At 39.2% G+C, this 16,817-nt stretch overlaps 1 protein-coding gene across 3 annotated transcripts in view; it reads left to right on the plus strand.

The window, feature by feature from the left end:
• LOC115215354 (putative helicase mov-10-B.1) overlaps positions 1-16,817 on the plus strand; it is a 64,065-nt gene that overhangs the window by 27,704 nt on the left and 19,544 nt on the right. For all 3 annotated transcript variants that reach the window (XM_029784511.2, XM_036509055.1, XM_036509061.1), the window contains 3 exons: positions 2,338-2,485; positions 6,056-6,229; positions 14,458-14,555. In XM_029784511.2, coding sequence (XP_029640371.1) covers positions 2,338-2,485; positions 6,056-6,229; positions 14,458-14,555 — 420 coding nt within the window. The remainder of the gene's footprint in view (positions 1-2,337; positions 2,486-6,055; positions 6,230-14,457; positions 14,556-16,817) is intronic.

Consider the following 16,817-nt stretch of genomic DNA (forward strand, 5'->3'; position numbering starts at 1 on the left):
CTGTTCAATTATTTGAAATATAACAAAGAATTTAGTAAAATGACTTCATTATCATTAAACGAGTGTTAGGAACATAAATTGTGACTAAGGTTTGGTGGAAGATTTTTATTCAAAACTTTTGAAAACAGGAAATTTGTACTACAGAGCCAGAGGTGGTTTCAGCCAGGTTGGTATTGAAATGGTTAAATAGTGATGATGATGGCCACATCCAAGATTGTTGGTCCAACTGTTAATAGCTACAACAACAACAACAACTTTCACATATTCTTATCTTTCTCTTTTAGAAAAGCTGTTTTCTGGTCTGATTAAGGTTTTGGCAATGATAATGGTCCTCACTTGTTAATGGATTAGAAACGTGGTTACTAATCTTGCCTAAAATTGGTACCAGAAGAAGCCCTCTCAGAAGGGTTTTACAGACCCAGTGAACATATTTATTGCTTCCATAGTTTAATAATGACCAACAGGTGCAGGTTTAGCTTTGTGGTAAGAAGTTTGCTTCCCAGCCAAGTGATTCTGGGTTCAACCCCACTGTGTGGCACCTTAGGCAAGTGTCTTCTGCTATTGGGTCAACAAAAGCCTTGGGAGAGGATTTGGTGGGTGGAAACTGAAAGAAGCCCATTTTGTGTATTTGTGTTTGTACCCAACACTGCTTGATTACTGATGCTGGTGTGTTTACATCTCCATAACTTAGCAGTTCAACAAAAGAGACCGATTGAATAAGTACAAAGTATAAACCCTGGAGTCAATTTGCTCGACTAGAGGCGTTGCTCCCGCATGGCCACAGTCAAATTACTGAAACAAGTAAAAGAATAAAAGAGGTGGTGCTCCAGCATGGAGCAGTCTAATAAGTGGGACGAGTAAATGATAGAATTATTATACCTTGCTCCAAAGAGCTTTTGGCCAGATTAGAATACTGACCCCAGCTGAAGGGCCGTGGTCACCTTGGTATACTGTCAGTGAGTGTTCTCAAATGGCAGTTCCCCTTTTTTGATGAAGAAATGGCAAGTCTGGCCCAAGCAAACAAGGACACACTACAGTCTGTCACTCATCATACATTCATATGTATACATATGCATACACACACTTGTATGAATATATCTTTATATATAAATACGATTTAGATTCCTAACTACTCCCACATTTTGCGGTGCAGTGTAACCAAAACCGGGTATCTTATAGTCATGATTCATATCGAGCCCTTCTAGGTATTAGCGCACGTCTACGATTTAAAAAAAAATTTACCATCAATTTTTCCCATTTTTAATGCATTTTTGGCATATATAAGGGAAGTACCTCTCTAAAAATTTATTATTAAATCTCAGAACGTAAAAAGCTATGGTAACACCCCCCCCCCCTTTGTGGTTAGCCGTATTGAGATGGCTATTTACATCTCTAAAAATGCTTATATAGTTATTTCCCTTACAAACCCGAGCAATGCCGGGCGATACTGCTAGTTGTTATATATATGTGTGTGTGTGTGTAGTTCACGGGGTAAGCAAACATTTAGATTCAGATGAATGAGGTACTTAAGCTGAGGCACCAGAATTTAGTACGGTAAATCGATACAGTTTCAAAATAAGCAACAGGACATCCAGAGGTAATGCAGTACGATCGTTTCAAGCAACTCCTTTTAATTGAACAATGCAATCATTGCATCAATTGAAATGCAGAGCAATCCTCAGCTGCATAAAGACATATAGAATTTAATTAAATTAAAACAGATGGACACATTAGTATAATTTTACCTAAAACCTCCAAGAAGGTAAGGAGATAGACAGAGAACATGCTGTTTTCACTTCAGCTTAGAAGTTACTAAGGTATGAGGAAGAAAGACTTGTTAGGGATCTAACTTGCCACTATTTTTTGGGGTCAGTTTTAATTTATAGTCTTGCTTATCAAATCTTTCTATATCAAAATCTAAGGCCAAAGAACAAGGAGCAGTGTCTGTTAGGAAAGGGGCCGAGGATTGATCTGCATTTAAATTGATGTAATGGTTGCATTGTTCAATTAAAAGGAGTTGCATGAAATGATTGTACTGCATTACCTCTGGATATCCTGTTGCTTATATATATATATGTGTGTGTGTATGTATATATATATACATACTTTTATTCTTTTATTTGTATCAGTCATTAGACTGCAACCATGCTGGAGCATTGCTTTGAAGAAGCTTTAATCAAATAAATTGACCCCAGGACTTATTTTTTTAAGCCTGACACTTATTCTGTCAGTTTCTAATGTTGAACCACTAAGTTAAAGGATATGGACTTGCATGCATGGTAAGTTAGAGATAATTTTCAGCAGTTCCTTTTATTATTATTATTATTATTATTTCAGCTTTTTTAACAAACAAATGAATGATAACAAGGAACAGGAAATGGCTGTCCAGCAAATTTTTTCAAAAAAGGATTGTCGAGCTCCTTTCATTGTCTTTGGTCCTCCTGGAACTGGTAAAACAACTACCATTTTGGAAGCTATTAAGCAAGTAAGCTAATTTCTGTTCTTTTCATTGAGTGTGGTGGGTACTGATCTGCCAGAGCCAGCAGCTAAATCACCTTCCATCTGGGAACAGATGAAGACTGTATTAGAGAATGTCTGTGTAGATCAACATTAATTGGGGAAATTGTCAAATGAAATTCCAATCTGTGATCTTGGGTATTTTAACATTGTTGCATAATTGACACAAATGGACGGTGTTTGTGTATGTATTATATATATATATATATAAACACATAAAAAATTATAAATTAGGGTATCTATGAGATACGACCATGCTGAAAATAGCAGCCATGAACCAACTCTAAAGCTACCTTAAGTTTTCATATAACAACATGAAGAAAGGACAGGAAGACAAGATGAAACTAGTAAAGAAAAAATACTTGCATATACGTTCGTATATGCAAGTATTCGTATGTTATATTTATATATATATATATATATATATATGTATTTATGTTTCTTTCTGAGTGTATTCTACTGACGAGGCAAAGCATTCCTAAATGCAAAGCCAGAAATCCGGGATCTAAGATTATCCAGTAATTTTTAGTTTCATCTTGTCTCTCTGTCTTTTCTCCATGTTGCTATATGAAAACTTAAAGTGGCTTTAGAGTCAGTTCATGGCTGCTATTTTCAGCATGGTGGTATCTCGTAAATACCCTAATTTATAATTTTAATAATTATTACCTTTGAAGGTTATTTTTTCCATGCTGACCACTTGATAAGTTCGTTGTTTTATTTTAAATTAACGATCTTATCCTTATTTATATAAATTTATTTATATATATATCATTATTGTTGTTGTTTAACATCTGCTTTCCATGCTAGCATGAGTTGGACAGATTGACTGAAGACAGGCAAGCCACAAGGCTGTACCAGACTCCAATCTGATCTGGTAGTGTTTCTACAGCTGGATGCCCATCCTAATGCCCACCACTTCGAGAGTGTAGTGGGTGCTATTTACTTACCACCGGCATGGGAGCCAGTCAAAGGGTACTGGCATCAGCCATGTTCGGATGGTGCTTTTTACGTGCCACCGGCACAGGAGCCAGTCAAGGGGTACTGGCATCAGCCATGTTCGGATGGTGCTTTTTACGTGCCACCGGCACAGGAGCCAGTCAAGGGGTACTGGCATCAGCCATGTTCGGATGGTGCTTTTTACGTGCCACCAGCACAGGAGCCAGTCAGGTGGACCTGGCAAAGACCACGCTCGAATGGTGCTTTTTATGGGAGCCAGTCAAGGGACACTGGTATCGACCACGTTCAGATGATGCATTCTGCGTGCCACTGGAACGGGAGCCATTTGGGGGCACTGGCCACGGCTGTGATTTTTGTGTATATATATGGAACTGCATTAATGTTGAGAGATCATGCTGATACACTCTTTTGACTGTGTGTTATTTTTGAAGTTCCTTCCATCCGAAATAAACTGGGCTTGGCCTGTGTGGCACTTGTGCAAGTTTTTTCTACTCTAACCTCTGGACAATCAAAGCTCTGTGAGTGTACTTAAAACTTGAAAGAATCCCTGGACAGTTGCATCAAGAGGTGCCAGACTCTAATTGTAAGGGGCAGTGGTGGTTCATAGATAAAATTAGTGGGGGGTGTTGCGTCAGAAAATTTTTTCCGTTGTTTTAATTGTTGTGCAAAAGGAAATCTTTATATATAAAAGTGAGGTTGTGTGATGTCTGTCTCCTACGATTTAGATTCCTAACTACTCCCACATTTTGCGGTGCAGTTTAACCAAAACCGGGTATCTTATAGTCGTGATTCATATCGAGCCCTTCTGGGTATTAGCATGAGTCTACGATTTAAAAAAAAATTTACCATCTTTTTTTCCTATTTTAATGCATTTTTCGCTATTATATAAGGGAAGTAACTCTAAAAATGTCTACGATGGATCAACGATTTAAAAAAAAATTTACCATTATTTTTTTTCATTTTCAATGCATTTTTTTTGCTATAACTCTCTAAAAATGCTCATATAGTTATTTCCCTTACAAACCCGAGCAACGCCGAGCGATACTGCTAGTTATATATAAAAGTGAGGTTGTATGCTGTCTGTCTCCTACGATTTAGATTCCTAACTACTCCCACATTTTGCGGTGCAGTTTAACCAAAACCGGGTATCTTATAGTCGTGATTCATATCGAGCCTTCTGGGTATTAGCGCGCGTCTACGATGAGTCTACGATTTAAAAAAAATTTACCATCTTTTTTTCCTATTTTAATGCATTTTTTCGCTATTATATAAGGGAAGTAACTCTAAAAATGTCTACGATGGATCAACGATTTAAAAAAAAATTTACCATCTTTTTTTCCTATTTTAATGCATTTTTCGCTATTATATAAGGGAAGTAACTCTAAAAATGTCTACGATGGATCAACGATTTAAAAAAAAATTTACCATTATTTTTTTTCATTTTCAATGCATTTTTTTTGCTATAACTCTCTAAAAATGCTCATATAGTTATTTCCCTTACAAACCCGAGCAACGCCGAGCGATACTGCTAGTTATATATAAAAGTGAGGTTGTATGCTGTCTGTCTCCTACGATTTAGATTCCTAACTACTCCCACATTTTGCGGTGCAGTTTAACCAAAACCGGGTATCTTATAGTCGTGATTCATATCGAGCCCTTCTGGGTATTAGCGCGCGTCTACGATGAGTCTACGATTTAAAAAAAAATTTACCATCTTTTTTTCCTATTTTAATGCATTTTTTCGCTATTATATAAGGGAAGTAACTCTAAAAATGTCTACGATGGATCAACGATTTAAAAAAAAATTTACCATTATTTTTTTTCCCATTTTTAATGCATTTTTTTTGCTATTTTTTTGCTATAACTCTCTAAAAATGCTCATATAGTTATTTCCCTTACAAACCCGAGCAACGCCGGGCGATACTGCTAGTATATATATAAAAGTGAGGTTGTATGCTGTCTGTCTCCTACGATTTAGATTCCTAACTACTCCCACATTTTGCGGTGCAGTTTAACCAAAACCGGGTATCTTATAGTCATCATTCATATCGAGCCCTTCTGGGTATTAGCACGCGTCTACGATGAGTCTATGATTTAAAAAAAATTTACCATCAATTTTTCCCATTTTAATGCATTTTTGGCATATATAAGGGAAGTAACTCTCTAAAAATTTATTATTATATCTCAGAATGTAAAAAGCTACAGTAACACCCCCCCCTTTGTGGTTAGCCATATTGAGATGGCTATTATACTTTACATCTCTAAAAATGCTTATATAGTTATTTCCCTTACAAACCCGAGCAACGCCGGGCGATACTGCTAGTGTTATATAAAAATACACATCTACCGTTCAATTAACAGCTATTGCAGCAATTACAAGGTTGTAAGGTTTTTACAATTTGCTTATATTTGGTTAATTTACTCTACATACAAAAATATAGACATATATACTAAATATATACAACTTCTTACAAAAATAGAGATTAATATACATTTTTTTCTATGTTCATAATTTTTTGTTTCAGATATTGAACTCCACTCCCATCATCACCATCCTCACTTTATTCTTTATTTGAACCAGGTTTACACTATGAAGAAGGATGCCAAGATCCTGGTCTGTGCTCCGTTTAATAAACATGTTGATGAAATAACCATGAAGTTGATGGAATTTATTCCAAAAGCAGAACACAAAAAGACCCTTCACAGGTGCTACGCCTCAACCTACGATCCTTCTGAAATTCCTAAGAAAATTAAGGTAAGGAGTTATTTTGGTCATATTTCAGGGACCCATTTGAATGAAATAGATTCAATGAGGATATGCTGTGACTTCGAAGACCCAACAAATGAAGTGAGTCCATGGCTCACAGGACGGCCTGCTGTGCTAACCTTGGATCATAGAGGGACCCGCTGTTCTTGAGGAGACCTGTTGAGTCAAGTACATCAACATCAAAATAAAAATTCAGATGGAAATTGTAGTTAAGACACCCGTGCCTGTGACACGTAAAAAGCACCATCCAAACGTGGCAGATGCCAGCGCCACCTTGACTGGCATTCGTGTCGGTGACACATAAAAGCACCAACCGATCGTGGCCATTTGCCAGCCTGCTCTGGCACCTGTGCCGGTGGCATGTAAAAAGCACCCACTACACTCACGGAGTGGTTGGCGTTAGGAAGGGCATCCAGCTGTAGAAACACTGCCAGATCAGACTAGAAACTAGTGGGATGATGAAAATTGTATGCTGAAAAAATAAATCAAACAGCGTTTCAACTCTGTGTGTATGTAAGGGAGGGTGTATATGTGTGTATCGAAGCAGAATGGTTCATCTTTGTTCACTTAGTATATGGGTTTATTTTTTGATTTGGTTGAATCTTGGTTGTTTTTTTTTTTCTGGACAGTTATTTTTAGCGTTTTGACAGAAAAAAGTTATTCTAAAATTGTTTATTAACGTAAGCGTGCCCGAACAAGTCGAATGCTTGCACAGAGCAGGTTTTACAGCCACATCATCCAAACAGACTGGGTGAAACCGGGCTTAGCTGCTAGCATATATATATACACATCATCATCATCGTTTAACGTCCGCTTTCCATGCTAGCATGGGTTGGACGGTTTGACTGTGGGCTGGCAAACCAGATGGCTGCACCAGGCTCCAGTCTTGATCTGGCAGAGTTTCTACAGCTGGATGCCCTTCCTAACGCCAACCACTACGAGAGTGTAGTGGGTGCTTTTACGTGCCACCGGCACAGGTGCCAGTAAGGTGATGCTGGTAATGATCCCGCTCGAATGGTGCCTCCTACATGCCACCAGCACGGAAGCCATTTAGCCTCTCTGGCAACGATCACGCTCAGATGGTAATCTCAGCACCCTACTAGCACGGGGCACAAGTGCCAGGAAGGCAAAGCTGATAACGATCACACTCAAAAGGTGCCTTTTACGTGCCACTGGCACGGAAGCCGGTTAGCCACTCTGTCAACGATCACACTCGTATGGTGCTCATGCCCGTCATCGAATTTCACTTTGATTTTGATTTCAATTTCAGTTGCCTCAACAGGTCTTCACAAGCAGAGTTTAGTGTCCAAAGAAGGAAAAGGTACGCACAAGTGGGCTGGTTACGCCCCTGGCACAGGCCACGATGTTATGGTCTCATTTGGTTTGCCGGGTCTCCTCAAGCACAGCATACACACACACACACATATATATATATATACTAGCAGAATTGCCCGGCGTTGCTCGGGGCTGAATTGCTTGAAAGTACTGTTAATGATTGCACTGAATTATGATGATTATTCAGGCAAATATTGATATAAGCTTACGGTGGGAGATAAGGACTTAACGATCAAACGTGTGCCATTGCATTGTTTTGGGGGAACCAAATTTCTGATGAGCATTATAGGGGCACCAACTTTAAGTTTGAGAAAGTGTGGTGGTAGTCCGGGGTGCTCAAAGGAATTGAGTACCTCTATTGGATAGTTGATGACGTCCTCTGGGTCAGGAGTTGTATCGATAGACTGATATACATAGACTTCCCCAGGAATGAGTTTTAGCATTTCATCATTAATATGGTGAACAGTTTTATTCCTTGGGGCCAGTATAGCCTTTTTGCCAATCCAATCCACATTCTGATAATTAGCTTGTAGATCTGGGAACACTGCATCTCAGAGATCAGAAGGCGTCTTAACAATGGTACAAATGGAATCGATGGCAATATTACCATTTTCATCCCCTGGTATTTTGCCTTCGCCAAGTGCAAGGAGGGTGTGAGGAAATGCTGCTGATGTGATATTACGTCGCATATGAGCACGCATATTGGTGTGAAGTTTGAGAGTTACTTCCCTTTATTTAAAAAAATATGCATTAAAATGGAACAAAATTATGGTAAATTATTTGTAAAATCATAGACTCATCGTAGACGCGCGCTAATACCCAGAAGGGCTCGATATGAATCACGACTATAAGATACCCGGTTTTGGTTAAACTGCATCGCAAAATGTGGGAGTAGTTAGGAATCTAAATCGGAGTAGACAGACACACAACCTTTCATTTATATATAAATATTTTCGTCCTAAAAAACATTGAATGGTTACCTCTATGGAAATATATACACGCACATTATACATACATGTGTGTATAGATGAATATATAAATACATTTAAATATCTATATACACTTTTGGGCGATCTTTCTGTTTCTTAGAGATAACTTTAGATCTTATTTTCGTGCTAAAAAACTTTGTATAGAGTGAATGGTTACCTCTATGGAAATATATATACACACACGTTATACATACATGTGTGCATAGATGAATATATAAATACATTTATCTCTTATTATAAAAGGCAGATTTTATCTGCCTCCCTTTGTCAGTTATAGAAATCTACAATATAGGATTTCTTCAATTACAATTTACCTAGCATTTTTAAGAGTAGAATGCATCGGGTCATGCCAGGTCCAGTTTTTAAAATTTAAACTCCAATTAAGCAAAATTTACAGAAAATTCACATTCTGGTGTGTATGTCAAATGCTTTTCTTAATGTGGTTTACACCACACGCACACGCACACACACAGTGTGCAACGAATAAAATGAAAGTAATTCACTGCGTGTGTGTTGACAGGTAGACAATAGAATGCAATGGCGATGGTGATGTAATATTTGTTTCTGTCTATCACGCTGATAGATACATGAGTAAAATGTATGGCAAGCTAAGAGATAAGAGTGAGTGAAAATGTTCTTGGAAGAGAGTAAATAGCGAGAGTGATTTGAGGAAGACTTTACATTAAATAACCGTAGTGGCTTGTATATATATATATATATACATACATAAGACAGTAAGGTGTGATTTGAGGGAGATTTGGCTGCTATTTCTACCATGTCTAGCTGCCATGTAGGGGTCTCCCTCATAGGCTCATACATACATATATACATAGATAAGACAGTAAGGTGTGATTTGGGGGAAATTTGGCTGCTATTTCTACCAGGTCTAGCTACCATGTAGAGGTCCCCCTCATTGGCTCATATATATATACATACATAAGACAGTAAGGTGTGATTTGAGGGAGATTTGGCTGCTGTTTCTACCAGGTCTGTTAGGCCTTCTCATGTAAACTCAAGTTTTCTCATGCCTTGAACATAAGACCAAAGCAGAGAATGTATTCTTTTATTCTTCTGCTTTTTCCAGCCATTGGTCTGTGGCCATGCTGGGGCAATGCCTTGAAGAATTGTAGTTTAATGAATCAACTCCAGTTTTATTTTTGTAAGCATTGTACTTATTCTATCTGTTTCCTTTGTCAAACCACTAGGTGACAGGGATGTAAACAAACCAACATTCGTTGTCAAGCAGTGGTGGAGGACAAGCACAGACACGCACACACACACACATACATGCATACACATATACACACATACATACATACATACATATATATATGTGTGTATATATATATTGCAGCGTGGAAGGTGTTTGTAAGCCATTTAAGAAACACACAAAAACCGTTAGATTCACTTCAACATTTAAATTTAATTTGCCAAAATATTTTCCTCGCTTTGAGACCGCGACCTGTTCACTGACAAAAATATCGTGCTAACAGGTCGCTGTCTCAAAGTGATGAAAATATTTTGACAAATTAAATTTAAATGTTGAAGTGAATCTAACGGTTTTTGTGTGTTTCTTAAATGGCTTATAAACACCTTCAACGCTGCAACTGTTTTCGTTCCAGCACACGATCTCAGATCAAGTCACTTGCTATGCAAGTACATCTCTGTAACTATATATATATTTATATATATATATATATGTATATTGGTAAAAACAGTAAGATAACAAAAGAAAGAAAGAGACCTCAATATTATGTAAATAGAGGAAATCTTTATATATAAAAGTGAGGTTGTGTGTCTGTCTCCTACGATTTAGATTCCTAACTACTCCCACATTTTGCGGTGCAGTTTAACCAAAACCGGGTATCTTATAGTCGTGATTCATATCGAGACCGTCTGGGTATTAGCGCGCGTCTACGATTTCAAAAAAAATTTACCATCAATTTTTCCCCATTTTTAATCCATTTTTGACATATATAAGGGAAGTAACTCTCTAAAATTTATTATTAAATCTCAGAACGTAAAAAGCTACAGTAACGCCCCTCCCCCTTTGTGGTTAGCCATATTGAGATGGCTATTATACTTTACATCTCTAAAAATGCTTATATAATTATTTCCCTTACAAACCCGAGCAACGCTGGGCGATACTGCTAGTATATCTATATACACTTTTGGGCGATCTTTGTGCTACTTGTATATACTTTAGATCTTATATTCGTCCTAAAAGACTTTGTATGGAGTGAAAGGTTACCTCTATGGAAATATATACACACACATTATACATACATCTGTGTATAGATGAATATATAAATACATTTAAATATCTATATACACTTTTGGGTGATCTTTCTGCTACTTGGATATAGGTCTTATATTCGTCCTAAAAAAACTTTCCTGTCACACACTCACGCACACACACACACGCACACACACACACACGCACACACACACACGTTAGCTTACAATTTTATTTATATATTTGCGTGTCTATGTGTGTAAAGAGGAAGTGGCAGAGTGAAAGAGTCACTCACTACAAAAAGTGAATTACTTTCACTTTATTCGTTGCACACTGTGTGTGTGCGTGTGGTGTAGGCCACACTAAGAAAAGCATTTGACTTAGACACCACAATGTGAGTTTTCTCTAAATTTTGCTTAATTGGGGTTGAAATTTTAAAAACTGGACCTGGCACGACCTGATGCATTCTACTCTTAAAAATGCTAGGTATTGTAATTGAAGAAATCCTATATTGTAGATTTCTATAAGATACAAAGGGAGGCAGATGAAATCTGCCTTTTATAATAAGAGATATATATATATATACTAGCAGTATCGCCCGGCGTTGCTCGGGTTTGTAAGGGAAATAACTATATAAGCATTTTTAGAGAGTTATAGCCAAAAAATAGCAAAAAATGCATTAAAAATGGAAAAAATATGATGGTAAATTTTTTTTTAAATCGTTGACTCATCGTAGACATTTTTAGAGAGTTACTTCCCTTATATAATAGCGAAAAAATGCATTAAAAATGGAAAAAAAACGATGGTAAATTTTTTTTTAAATCGTAGACTCATGTAGACGCTTTCTTAGCCATTTCTGTTTTGGTGTCTTCAAGCCATGAAGTCGTTGTTCTAAAAGAACACTGGTCTCCTTGACAACGCATTACGACGTTGATTTCCTTACACTCCCTTCCCCACAGGTGCAGGTGTGAGCGTGGTCGCCAACTCCGCCGCCATCGACACACGAAAAATTATGCATTAAAATGGAATAAAAAATGATGTTAAATTATTTTTTAAATCGTAGACTCATCGTAGACGCGCGCTAATATTCAGACGGGCTCGATATGAATCACGACTATAAGCTACCCGAATTTGGTTAAACTGTACCGCAAAATGTGGGAGTAGTTAGGAATCTAAATCGAAGGGGACAGACACTCACACAACTACAGTTTTATATATATAGATATACATAGCGCAGTAGTGGTGAGATATGACAGCAAAGAAAAGCATACATTCACTCTCTGCATGCAATTAGACTCGGAAAGTTCGTGAGGAACCCATTGACCCAATTTGCTGACTTTTCCGATAGCACACAGGTCTTAATGAATGGTTGAATGACCAAATCCAAGCTTCTCTGCTAGTTCCTCAACAGTTACGATGATATTTTGTTCCACCAGGGTTTTCAGGATGTCCTTGTCGAGTTCTACAGATCTTTCAGGATGAGGCTCGTCTTCTAGGCTGTAGTTTATGGCTCGGGATTTCTGGAACCACCATTGACACTGCCTTACGCTTATTGTCCAATCCCCATATACTGCATTAATATTTCTTGTACTTTGCACACATTTATATTCTGTTATTCTTTTATATGTTTCAGCCTTGAGGTTGTGGCCATGCTGGATCATGTGTGTGTGTGTGTGTGTCTATCTGTCTGTCTGTCTGTATGTATGTGTGTGTGTGAACAATAATATTTTCAACAGATGTGTTGCAAATGTATCTGATTGTTCTCAAGCTTCAATACTGTGTGTGTGTGTATGTGTGTGTGTGTATGTATGTATGTATATGTATGTATGTATGTATATGTATGTATGTATGTGTGTGTATGTATGTGTGTGTGTGTGTGTGTGTGTATGTATGTATGTATGTATGTATGTATGAGTGTATGTTTACTTTATTATTAATTACTCTCTTCCAAGAACATTTTCACTCACTCTTAGCTCTTAGCTTCCCATACATTTTACTCATGTATCTATCAGCGTCATAGACAGAATACTTTCACTTTAGTCTTCCTCAAATCACTCTGTCGCTATTTACTTTCATTTTATTCGTTGCCCACTGTGTGTGTGCGTTTGCGTGTGGTGTAAACCAGACTAAGAAAAGCATTTGACACACACACCAGAATGTGAGTTTTCTGTAAATTTTGCTTAATTGGAGTTTAAATTTTAAAAACTGGACCTAGCATGACGCGATGCATTGTACTCTCAAAAATGCTAGGTAAATTGTAATTGAAGAAATCCTATATTGTAGATTTGTATAACTCCCAAAGGGAGGCAGATAAAATCTGCCTTTTATAATAAGAGATGCATCAACAGGTGACATCCAGAAATGCTCTATGTACTGTCGGACCCGAAATACCATGCTCTCTTCCCCTAGCTTTCTCTGTTTCATAATCTGTTCTGTAAATATGTAAATATCTTTTGGCTTCTACAGAAATGTCCATCTTCTGACTCCTTTTTGCCAAATCCATTCGCAAATCCATTCCTTTGCTCAGCCTGGGCTGTGGTAGACGACTCTTGCCCAAAGTGCCACACTATAGGACTGAACCCACGACCGTGTGGTTGGGGAGCTAGCTTCTTAACCACACAGCCATGTCCTTGTTTGTTGTGGTCAAATCATAGATGGTGTTGAGATTAATTCAGACATTGCCAGCCTCCCCTGGCACCTGTGGAATGTAAAAGCCCCCACTACACTCTCGGAGTGGTTGGCATTAGGAAGGGCATCCAGCTGTAGAAACTCTGCCAGATCAAGACTGGAGCCTGGTGCAGCCATCTGGTTCGCCAGCCCACATCATCATGTAGTGGGTGCTTTTACGTGCCACCGGCACAGGTGCCAGTAAGGTGATGCTGGTAATGATCCCGCTCGAATGGTGCCTCCTACAAGCCACCGGCACGGAAGCCATTTAGCCTCTCTGGCAACGATCACGCTCAGATGGTGATCTTAGCACCCTACTAGCACGGGGCACAACAGGTGACGGTCATTTAGAAAAGGCACGGGCTGAAACTATGCGCCTTCAGTCAAACCGTCCAACCCATGCTAGCAGGGAAATGGACATTAAACAATGATGATGATCATCATTATCATCATCATCATCATCATCATTTAGCATCCGTTTTCCATGCTACCATGGGTTGGATGGTTCAACTGGGGTCTGTGAAGCCAGAAGGCTGCACCAGGCCCAATCTTGATCTGGCAGTGTTTCTACGGCTGGATGCCCTTCCTAACGCCAACCACTCCGTGAGTGTAGTGGGTGCTTTTTACGTGCCACCCGCACAGATGCCAGACGGAGCTGGCAAACGGCCATGGATGGATGGTGCTTTTTACGTGCCGCTGGCACGGGGGCCAGGCAAGGCTGGCAGCGGCCACAAACGGATGGTGCTTTTTACGTGCCACCGGCACGGGGGCCAGGCGAGGCTGGCAACGGCCACAAACGGATGGTGCTTTTTACGTGCCACCGGTACAGAGGCCAGTCGGGGCGGTGCAGGCAACGGCCACGAACGCATGGTTCGCTTACTTGTCACTGGCACTGGTATCACAGCTGCAATTTCCATTGATGTTGATCGACTTCGATTTTGGTTGATGAAAAAGTATGGCAAAGATGACAATTACGTCTTTTATTGCAGACTGTCACAAATCTCGTAACAGATCAAGAAGAATTGAAAAATCCTGGTTTGTTTATGAATTACCAAATAGTATTAGCCACTCTAATAACAGCTGGAAGGTAGGTTTAACCATTTTGTTTCTTTATTTCTAACCCTAACCCTAACCCTTGTGTGTTTCAATTAGATTCTGAAATAATTGTGAATTTAGACTGGTTTCATAAATCAATTCTTTTATGTTTATCAGGAGTGGCTGTGTGGTAAGTAGCTTGTTTACCAACCACATGGTTCCGGGTTCAGTCCCACTGCGTGGCACCTTGGGCAAGTGTCTTCTACTATAGCCCCGGGCCGTCCGGAGCCTTGCGAGTGGATTTGGTAGGCGGAAACTGAAAGAAGCCCGTCGTATATATGTATATATATGTATGTGCGTGTATGTTTCTGTGTCTGTGTTTGTCCCCCTAGCATTGCTTGACAACCGATGCTGGTGTGTTTATGTCCCCGTCACTTAGCAGTTCGGCAAAAGAGACCGATAGAATAAGTACTGGGCTTACAAAGAATAAGTCCCAGGGGTCGAGTTGCTTGATTAAAGGTGGTGCACCAGCTTGGCCGCAGTCAAAATGACTGAAACAAGTAAAAAGAGAAAGAGATATTAATGTGATTTTAGGAGCACAATCCCACAGTTCCATTGCTTAATTTTTGTCTCAGTTTCATATTAGCAGCACCCGTGTAAATTCCACAGAATGGAATCTACTGCAAACCTTCAACATGTTCCCGTCCCTCTAGTTCATTCCAATCCTTCTAAATTCTATTTAAACAAGGATCTATTTAAGAATGAAAAAATGATTTGCATTTTTATAGCGTTCATTGTTTAGCTTTCTTTAAATATTCTTGATGTTTGTCTACATCAGAGGCAGCAGGTAAAAAATTTCCAAAGAAAAAGGTCCGCTGGTGGATCACAAGTTCTAACTCTTATATCTATGTAAATCTTGTATATATACTCTTTTACTTGTTTCAGTCATTTGACTGCGGCCATGCTGGAGCTCCGCCTTTAGTCGAGCAAATCGACCCCGGGACTTATTCTTTGTAAGCCCAGTACTTATTCTATCGGCCTCTCTTTGCCAAACTACTAAGTGACGGGGACTTAAACACACCAGCATCGGTTGTCAAGAAATGCTAGGGGGACAAACACACACACATACATATATACATATATATATATATACATATATACGACAGGCTTCTTTTAGTTCCGTCTACCAAATCCACTCACAAGGCATTGGTCGGCCCAGGGCTATAGCAGAAGACACTTGCCCAAGATGCCACGCAGTGGGACTGAACCCTCAACCATGTCATTGGTTAGCAAGCTACTTACCACACAGCCACTCAACAAAGATAAGTTTAACCCATTCGTTACCAACCCGGCTGAAACCGGCTCTGGCTCTGAGTACAAATGTCTTGTTTTCATAAGTTTTGAATTAGAATCTTCCACCAAACCTTAGTCACAATTTATGTTCCTAGCACTAGCTTAATGATAACGAAGTTATTTTATTAAATTCTTTGTTATATTTAAAGTAATTGAAAGAAACACAGAGCATCTCAAAATAAATACAGTAATGAAAGGGTTGAGACATTAAATTAACGCTGCCACTAAATTTCGGACATCTATAATACTTATGAGGTATTCTTTATTTTTCAGCTAGAGCGTAGTTGGGTCTCAAAGGGGTGGTACAGACCTAGCAATATGTGTTTTGTTGTGAACACAAAATTTCCATTCAGATGGCAATTATAGGACACTGAAGTTGGAAGCAGGATAATCTAATTCTACATTTTATCACATTCAAGAATCGTAATGTCCGCTTTCCATGCTAGCATGGGTTGGACGGTTTGACTGAGGGCTGGTGAGCCAGGAGGCTGCACCAGGCTCAATCTGGTCTGGCAAAGTTTCTACAGCTGGATGCCCTTCCTAACACCAACCATTCTGAAAGTGTAGTGGCTGCTTTTTACAAGGGCCAGTCAGGCAGTTCTGGCAACGACCACGCTCACACTCAAAAGGTGTTTTTACGTGCTACCTGCACGGGAGCCAGTCCGGCAGCACTGGCAACAACCATGTTAAGGCGATGCTGGCAAGGATCATGCTCGAATGAGGCTTTTCCTGTGCCACCAGCATAGGAGCCAATCTGTGGCCCTGGCAGCAATCACTCTCGGATGTCCTTTTAACGTTCCACGGCATGAGCGCCAATCAGGTGGTACTGTTGTTGGTCACGTCAGCGATTTTGTTTTCACTTGACTCAGCAGGTCTTTGCAAGCAAAGTTTATTGTCCAATAAATGAAGGGTATTCATAAAGTGGGCTGGCTACATCCAATGGCATAGGCCATGGTCTCAC

The sequence above is a fragment of the Octopus sinensis genome, linkage group LG1 (assembly GCF_006345805.1).
Source record: "Octopus sinensis linkage group LG1, ASM634580v1, whole genome shotgun sequence".
NCBI lineage: Eukaryota > Metazoa > Mollusca > Cephalopoda > Octopoda > Octopodidae > Octopus > Octopus sinensis.